We start from the raw sequence: 9,253 nt of genomic DNA, 5'->3' as shown, positions 1-9,253 counted from the left end.
GACAAGATGTTAACATGATTGTTCTGTTGTTCGTTTGTGTAGCCTTTTAAGGCGTTATTTTCCTCAAGCTTCGGCTTGCCTTTCCATGTTAAAAAAAAAAGAAACATATGTGTCAGTTTAAAGCTTTGGTTTTGTTTTAAATTAACAAGAAGCATTAGGGGAAAATTAACCCTAAATTCTTGCCCCTACTCCGCTCGCCTTAAACACCTGGCTGTCTTCGTCAATAATTTTAACGGGTGTGTGTATTCCAAACTCTAAATTCTTTAAGATTAAAGTATACATTTGGTCTTTTAACTTTGTACAAGGTTTTAATTTGGTCTCTTAATTTTAAAAAATATACATTTGGTCCTTTAAAAATTATTTGAGAATATTTTATCAATATTTAAGATCTCAATGTCATCATTTTTAAAAAAAAATTTAGGGTTAAAAAACCAAAAATATACTTTTTAAAATTAAGAGATCAAATTGAAACCTTGTATAAAATTAAAGGACCAAATGTATACTTTAGCCATTCTCTAATTTAATGCATTAAATAAATTCATAATAGTATATATTTAAAGTTAAAGTTGATGATTCTATAGCTGTCATTTTGTGACTCATTTTATAGTTCACAAATTTTAATGGATACATTTTTTTTTAGATCGACGTTATTATCTTTGTTGTGGATTCTGATCACTTCCATAGCATATTGCGACTTTTAAAATAGTTTACATGAATTCTGAAGTCCCAGTGACCAACAACATATGAATTCCATGTAAAAAAAATTAATTGGAACATCTCAACACAAAAGAAGTACTCTTCCGGTCTTAATATAAAACCTATTTAACTAATTTGATTAGATTTAAAAAGTTAGGTAAGTTAGTTAATTATAATAAATATGACATGTTTTTTCTAAAATACTGTAATCATCTTCATCATATCCTCCCTTCCTCTCATACTTGATTATGGTTAATGGAATATTAATATGGGTGATTTGGAAAAAATTAATAGATATAAAAAATAGGTATTATATTTAGGAATAAAATTAACTCTACAATTAGGTCTTGTATTAAAGATCAGAAAAGTACTATATGTACAAGCCTCTATATGCGTATGCATGTTATGTGGATAAACTAAACAAAATGACCTTATAAAACTTTTCCTTCTAATGATTATATTGGCTGACAAAACATATTTCTTAAGCAATAAATCTATATAGTAGAGCTATTTAAAACAGGAAAATTATATTTATTTTGCTGAGGTTATTGTTATTCAACATAAAAAAGAAAAGAAAATGAAAGGGAATGAGCAAGGACCAAGGAACCTTGATTGCACTTATTAGGGTGATGAAACAAGATGCAAAATTCTTTGGTTTTTCGTAAGCTATATTGTCTGGTCTATGCGGCAATTATGTGAACAACCTCGCACACCTTCTGATTCTTTATTTTTTAAAAATTTATTACTGGCTTGAAAGCTCGATCATGATCTTCTCTGAAATATGTTTCATTAACTAAACATTATTAAAAACTAGGAAGGTGTCCTCATCAAAACTGTACTCAGATTAAGTGAGTTTTTTTTCCCCAAAAAAAAACTATAATTGACTGATATAATTTTTTCTCAAGCACGTATATCCTCTTATTGGATATAAAATTGTTTCTCAAGCATGTATATCATCTTATTGGATATAATCTTCTTTGGGATACTATTAAGCACTAAATGTGAGTACTTCTATTAGTAGAGATTCAAATATGGGTTCACCACAACAATGATTTGTTCAAGACACTGTCGGATACTAAATGTGAACACTTCTTCCAATAGAGGTTTAAAACTTGATTCATCACATTGTGGAATACTAGCTTTTTTTTTGTTAGATCTAACTTCTGTTGGTTATTATTTCTCAATTTTAATTGCTTAATTTATACTCCTCCGGTCTTTAATATAAAACCCATTTAACTAATTTGATTAAATTAAAAAAGTTAGGTAAGTTAGTTAATTATAAGAAAAGTGACACATTTTTCCTAAAACACCATAATCATCTTTCTTAGTACCCTCTCTCCCTCTTCTATTTGATTATGGTTGAGGGAGTATCCATAGGGGTATTTAGAAAAAATTGATAAATATGAGAAATGGGTCTTATATTTAGGACCAAAACCAACTCAAGAATTAGGTCCTATATTAAGGACCGGAGGCGTACTTCTTTTGAGGTATGGACTATCACTGGGCCTGGCTTTCACTTTGTTCTTCGCCCACTACTGCTCTTGTTTACCCCTCATGATGGAACTTTGACTCAACAGGCCATGAACTAGGCTGTTACTGCTCTTGTGAACCCAAAAAAAATAAAACAATAATACTTGAACCTAATTTGATTGTGTTGAATATCAAACAATAATAAAATAATGACATAGAAAGAAATGACTCTCACAAAGACAAAAATAAATTACTGGAAATGAATACTTTATTATGGTTGATAGAATATCAATAAGGATAATTTAGAAAAATTGATAAATATGATAAATATGTCTTGTATTTAGGATCAAAATCAATTTAATAATAGGTGATACATTAATGATCAGAGGATTATGTTTAAAATGATGGGTACTTTAAACAAAAAAATATTTAAATCCAAAAATCTGACTTAAACCCATAACCAAGCAGCCTGCTATCGTTGGTTGAAAAAGCCTTAAAGTTTTCACAAGCATATGCATTAGTCAAAAAGTAAATGCTATAGCAATCAATTATTAACGACTTGTTAGTTAATTAGTAGATCATGTTACCCCAAAGAATCAGACTGATTAATATATGTAACTTCTGATTGGATTATTGTGGGGTTAGGCTTGTAGGGCACTGATTAGCTTAATTTAAAAGCGAAAAAAATTATATTCTAATTGTTCTCGATTTATCTGCATGCATGCAGAAGATGCCCTGACGATCTTTTTGCTCAGCATGCATGTATCAACAAAATTAAAAGCTTGATTATTATTTAGTTAGGTAAAGTTTTATCTAAGCTAATTTGGGGGTTTCTTAGATTAAAGCTTGAAAGCGATATTCCTCAATATAATATTAATTAACCAATGGAACCTGATAATACAACATTTGTTTTTTGACCCCCTAAGAATACCATCATTTGACATAAACGTTTAGAATCAGTTACTCCTCTCGTATTAAATATAAGATCCACTTTATAATATAAATTATACTATAATAAAAAAGTCTTAGATTTAAGACCAGATGAGTATGTTCATACGGAACTGCAAGGTAATACAAGCAAAGAACGCATACAAAAATTAAACTAATTAGCATTCTTTTTCAGCAAGATCTATTATTTATATATATATATATATATATGTATGTATGTATATTTAAACATGCGTGTGTATTTATGTATGCTTATGCATATGGCGGAGATTTGAGAATATATTTAGATTAGATTAGATGGACTGAAAAGAGTGCTGGGGCCTTACAGTTCAACTGGTACCGGGCATCTTTTTCAGATTTTTTTCGTTTGGGCTGATCAACATAAGATTGCGAGTTATGACAAAAATATTTATTCTCATTTATTCAATGCATTATATTGTCTCTTTTCAAGAGATAGCTCAATCTTGATTACATTGTAATATTTACATCCTTGTTGAAATAAATAAATAAAACAAGCCCCTTTGATATTTATTCAATTCAAACATATTTAGAAGATGATTATATATGTGGGAACAAAAGAAAAGAAAAAGATGAATATATATGTGTGTGCTCATACACACACATATATATGATAACTTGTACACATTTGGGGCCAACTTATTTAGCATTGTTTTTTTTTTTTAAAAAAAACAAGAAAGTAACAGAGAACTAGAAGATGCATATAAAGTACTTAAATGATGAGCCTTTCTTAAATGCATAGCAGACACTTGGACAATGGCCCCGAGCCGAAGTCTCTGATCTGATCCTAGTAACTCCAGAAGTTATCAAGCTCCAATGGTGATGGTGCTGCAGGAGAAGCAGATGGGTTTGGCTGATCATCAAAACTTGGTATCACAGAAGAGATCTCCGGATTCATGTCGTTGGTGGTTAGCCCTGTTTCATGCGAAACACTCACCATTTGATCCGTATCTGATATAAAACCATGGTCCTCAAAAGCACAATCAACACCAAGCAAGCTCTGTTCCTGCACAGTAAAGGCAGAATGTGATAGAGGCATATTCATCTGAGCTTGAATGGGTTCAGCAGAAAACAGCGTTTCATGAAGAGGGATTATTGGCAAAAGTTCTCGAGAATTCGAGCAAATCCCCAAAAGGGAGTTTCCTGCAGAATTAAAAATCCCTCCTGAGGAGAAGCAGGGCACGTGTGCCGAATCAGTACTCACAGTAGGTCCCGTTGAGCCGATGTAACAAGGAGAATAATCTTCGACAGGTGGTGAAATTGGAACTGAGGAACCCAATCCATTTTCCATTGATTCCAACCTCTTTATATCAGAAATGTGGGTTTTCTTGCACCCTGAAGCCTTCCGAAATACCCTGCAAATCACCCTCTCGTTCTGCAAAATCATAACAAATTCAGTTTAAAAGGGAATGGAGCCGGAAATGCAGGAAACAGGTTAAAGTTCGTACCTTTACAGTTTTGGAGGAGTTGTGGACAGAGAATTTTCCATCTAATCTGTATTCATGCATGACCCAGTTGGTTTTTTCCCCGTTTGGTGCTCTTCCTTTGTAGAAAACCAGAGTTTTCTTCTTCCCTATTAACGATTTTCCACTGTAAATCTCCCCATCTTTCCCTGTGGACTTCCAGTACCCAGCGTTAGTGGCTCTGTTGGTTCTCAAACCAATTTGGTATTTGTTGTCTCTCATGGAGAAAAAATACCACTCTTCCTCTCCCATTTTGGCTTTCCCTGCAAAACAAAACTCATCAAATCAAAGCATCCAATTTCTGAAGAGAATCAGATTGAATGGGTTCAGGCGAGTTTACTTACACGGCAAGTCCCAAGGTTCAGACTTGTGTATATCCACTTCTCCAATGGCAATAGCAGAGAAGTTAGTATTTGTGACCTTCTTGAACAGATAATAAGTTATTAGCTCTTCATCTGTTGGGTAAAACCGAAAGCCAGGAGGCAAATTCATCTGAACTTCTTCCTTGTTGGACAGCACAGAAATGTTCTCCATCTAAACCCCTCTACCTGTCTTAACGAAAAGCTCCACTTCAGAAACTCTTTCAACAGATTTATATACAGGATCTGGTGGTCTGAGAGAGCAGTGGAGGGATGACTAGAGTGAAGTTGGGAACTCGAAGGATGGATGGAGATGGTGTTGATATGGAGGAATGACTATAGGGAAAAAGAAGGCCCTTGGGCTTTTGGAGATATTAGAGAAGTAATGTGAATTGTAAGATAGCTTGGCTGCTGTTTATAACCCACTCCTTTAACTTTAGTGTCATGATGAGTTTGGATTTGGTTCATTGTTTAGATGTTCACTTGTGTGATTTTCATATTATACATATTTATTACTATCAAGGCAAATAATAAAAAATATATATAGATAAACTCTATTTGTATTAACTGCTTCAATACGTAATACATTTATGTCTGGAGATTTCACAATTGTCGTTTTATAATTTATTTTGCAATTCATTAATTGGGGGATTAGATTCATGAATCTACAAATTCAACTTTCATAAAGCTTGAATTTGAAGATCAGAAGCATTAAAAAAAGTTGAGTTTTTTCTTGTTTCTTTCTTGTTTCTGTTGAATTTGGATAACAACAACCAGATATTTCTACTCAGGACAATCATAAGTCAATTGTAATTCTTTTTTTTTTGTTCAAACTAGCATACATATTTAAACATTGTTAAATGATAGGATGAGATAACAATTTTAGTATTAAGGGAATAGAATCGTAGCCTGACTAACAAAATGTCAAAACTTAAAAAAGGTAGTATAATATTAACATAAAATGAATCAAGTGGTATTAGTCCTGGTGAAAAGGAGTTTTAGCAACTTAAACACGAGGTTTCAAGTTTGAATCCAGGTAAATGCAAAAAATTCTTTTAAGAGAGTTACCTCTAATTGGGTTTGATAATGCTCGAATCTAACCCCATTTGACCCAACATCAGGCATGGCTTTGTCATATTAGGCTAAAAAATTGAGGTCCAAAACCTTAGTATGATTGTTAATACACACACAAGAAGTACACATGCAATTACACATGCATGTCCATGTAAGAATAGCCACCACCTGAAGCTTTTTTAACAACCTATTTAAAACATAGATCTTAAAATAAGCTTAAAAGTCCAAGTTTTTAAAACTATATATGACCCTTCAAACCTATTTAAAAGCCCACGCAACATTTGTCTAAACAAGTAAAAATAAGAAAAACCAATCATTTGTTAATTAAAAATATATATATATTTTTAAAATCAACCAAACACAATGTACCTGTTTGGTATGGGAGGGGGAAAAATAGCTTATATGTGTGATAAGTAAGTTTTCAAATTTAGAAATTGTTTGTCACAACTTTTAACTAATTTAATTTATGGGTCAAAAGCTGCTTTTTAAAAGCACGATTACAAAAATATCTAAAACTTACTTATGATTTATACAAAAGTAGCTTTTTAGAATTAAAAGATATTTTTGTCCTTATGTTTATATTGTTCTTATACTTTTCTTTATATATCTCTGGTGTTTTCTAATCAATTTTTAGTTATTTATTTTTAATATTATTTTAAATGAAAATAATTTTTAATAGTTTTTACAATATTTTTAATTTTTAATATTATTATTTATTTTATATTTACATAAATTATGCAGAGTATATCATCCAATTAATTATGTAATATTATTTGGCTCAAAAATTTTCACATTAATATGATTTCTAATTTAAAATATAACTTCTTCATATTATGATAATTTAAAATTATAATACTTTGTAAATTCATACTTTTAATCATTTTTCATTATTTAATAGAAGTCATATCCATTTTAGTTATTTCACAAATTAAACTTACTTATTCAATTATAATCTAAATAACTTTTTTACTTTATAAACTAACTTTTATAGAAATCAATCTAAATATAAATCACATTATCCAAGTTAGTTTTTACTCAATCTCATTTTTTTAAAAATCAATTTGAAAATAAGTGGCTTTTTCTATCGCTCATCTAAATAGACCCAGTGAGTGGCATTTAAAATTAGACTTTACACTTTTGCTTTTCTCATAGAAACTAAGACATATTCCTTTGACTAATATTATAATATATCATTCGAACAGTAAAATAAACTTATAATTATTATTACGCTTCCCTTTAGCTAGCTACATGAAAATAAAGGGAGTTGGGGTGAATCAGTGTTGCTCGTTGAGCAATGCAAGAGAAGAGAGAGGCAGTTGCAAGTGGCTTATGAATGAAAGGGATGAGCTCGAATGTGAGTAATGGGATGTGAATCTGTTAAGGTTAAGTTAGTAATTTTATAAATAATTCATAAAAATGATTTAGATTATACTTTATAGGGACAATTAATCTTTTAGTCCTTTAAGTTTTAATTCACTTATAATTCAATCTCTCAACTATGACTCAGTGCAACTCAGTCCTTGAACTTTTGACTCGCTTATAACTCAATCCCTAATCTTTTCAAATTTAATAATTTAATCCTTATTATATATAATTTATTTTTAGTCATCAAATAATTATCTTACATGGCAAAAAATACTATTTAATACCACTAAAAATTGCTGACATGTCATCCAACTCAACTTATATGTATTTAATTTTTTTTTTTTAGGGGAGAAAAAAACAGTTCGTCATCTTCCCTGTCCAGTAGAAATGAAAGGAGGAGGGACCTTTGTGTCCATACAAAAACGAACATCAAAACACAAGCTTAAAAGCAACATTCTTAGCAGGAATATCATGATCAAATAGAAATGAATCAGAAGAAATTCCTTTACCTCTCAAGTTAATCACGAAAAAAGGAAGAGAAGGATTGCTGAGGATTTGAAGGATTAGAGTTGCACTGCTCGATGAAGTTTCTCAATTGGCATATCTTAGAAGTATCTATTATATTGAGTTTTCTTATTTAAGCAAGTAGAAGAGAAAATGAACATCAAATTGAGTGCCCTTCACAAAAATTCTACAGCCCTCTGCTTTGTCTCCTTTTATGAATGATGGGCTAATCGCAGCTCACTATAGGCACAAAAACTTCACAGCTCACAACTTCACCTCTTTATTGGCTCCTTTAAGGCACTTGTTCTGGGCTCGCTTCGTTCCTAGCCATGATTGGTATTTCCTTTAAGGCACTATGGATAGAAGCTGAGTTGCTTCTTTCACTTCCACTGGACAGGAAAGATGACGAACTCTATTTTTTTTCCCTTAAAAAAAATATTAAATACGTATAACTTCTGCTAGATGACATGTCAGCAATTTTTAGTGGCATAAAATAATATTTTTTGCCATGTAAGATAATTATTTGATGACTAAAAATAAATTATATATGATAAGGATTAAATTATTAAATTTGAAAAGATTAGGGATTAAGTTATAAGTGAGTCAAAAGTTTAAGGACTATGTTGCATCGAGTCATAGTTGAAGGATTAAGTTATAGATGAGTTAAAACTTAAAGGATCAAAAGATTAATTTTCCCTACTTTATATAATTACATGTGTAAATTTAAAAAAGAATAAATAAGTCAGGCCCTGGCATGCTAGGTTTTATGAAAATATATTTGACTTATTTGCTTAAATTGGTCTAACAACATGTCTAAGCTTAATTTATTTACTAAATAAGACAGGTTAGACTCAAAATAAATTAAACCATAATTAAAACTTGATAAGAGCCTGCATACTTTCCCATTAATAGTAGTATACTCCCTTTAGTCTTTCCTCCTTAATCTAAACACCTTTTAATAGTTTTTCTCTATCTCAAATCACAATCCTTACCTCTCATTCTCAATGGTTCGTATTACAAATGCTCAATGCATGACTTGAATATCTATGAAAAAGTCGTTTACAAGGCTTCAAATAATGGTTACCAAAATTAGCAAGTCAGTCCCAATGTGCTAGGGAGCTTTCCAAGCAGTAAGATCACTAATAATTTCTCCTCGCCCGTCCATTCAATGTCCACATACACATACATAGAAATTGCACACAAAATGAGTTTTTATCTTTGAATCATTATAAACCACCAAATACCCATTACACTAAAAACAAACCGGTCTCCCCATGGTTACACAAACATCATGATGCCCGAGCTTAATCACAATTTACATCGGTCTTTTGTGTACACACATATATATAGCCATAA

General features: G+C 31.1%; 1 protein-coding gene across 1 annotated transcript; it reads right to left on the bottom strand.

The window, feature by feature from the left end:
• Positions 1 to 3,919: 3,919 nt before the first annotated feature.
• LOC114721815 (NAC domain-containing protein 100-like) lies at positions 3,920 to 5,129 on the bottom strand. Its single transcript, XM_028907682.1, has 3 exons — positions 4,940 to 5,129; positions 4,581 to 4,858; positions 3,920 to 4,507 (listed from the first exon to the last, which is right to left on the bottom strand). The coding sequence occupies exons 1-3, from the start codon at positions 5,127 to 5,129 to the stop codon at positions 3,920 to 3,922; spliced, it is 1,056 nt and encodes a 351-aa protein (XP_028763515.1).
• Between the last annotated feature and the right edge of the window lie 4,124 nt (positions 5,130 to 9,253).

The sequence above is a fragment of the Neltuma alba genome, unplaced genomic scaffold (genome assembly GCF_004799145.2).
Source record: "Neltuma alba isolate B1F8T4 unplaced genomic scaffold, ASM479914v2 tig00012070_pilon, whole genome shotgun sequence".
Lineage (NCBI taxonomy): Eukaryota > Viridiplantae > Streptophyta > Magnoliopsida > Fabales > Fabaceae > Neltuma > Neltuma alba.
Note: the sequence above shows the minus strand (reverse complement) of the source record. Positions and strands in the feature narration are given on the sequence as shown.

What these genes read in the sequence shown, in the direction of transcription:
- LOC114721815 (XM_028907682.1), bottom strand. Translation starts at nt 5,129, where the DNA reads ATGGAGAACATTTCTGTGCTGTCCAACAAGGAAGAAGTTCAGATGAAT. An exon ending in TGAACCTTGGGACTTGCCGT is followed by an intron (nt 4,859 to 4,939) that starts GTAAGTAAACTC and finishes TTTGTTTTGCAG; the next exon opens with GGAAAGCCAAAATGGGAGAG. An exon ending in ACTCCTCCAAAACTGTAAAG is followed by an intron (nt 4,508 to 4,580) that starts GTACGAACTTTA and finishes ATGATTTTGCAG; the next exon opens with AACGAGAGGGTGATTTGCAG.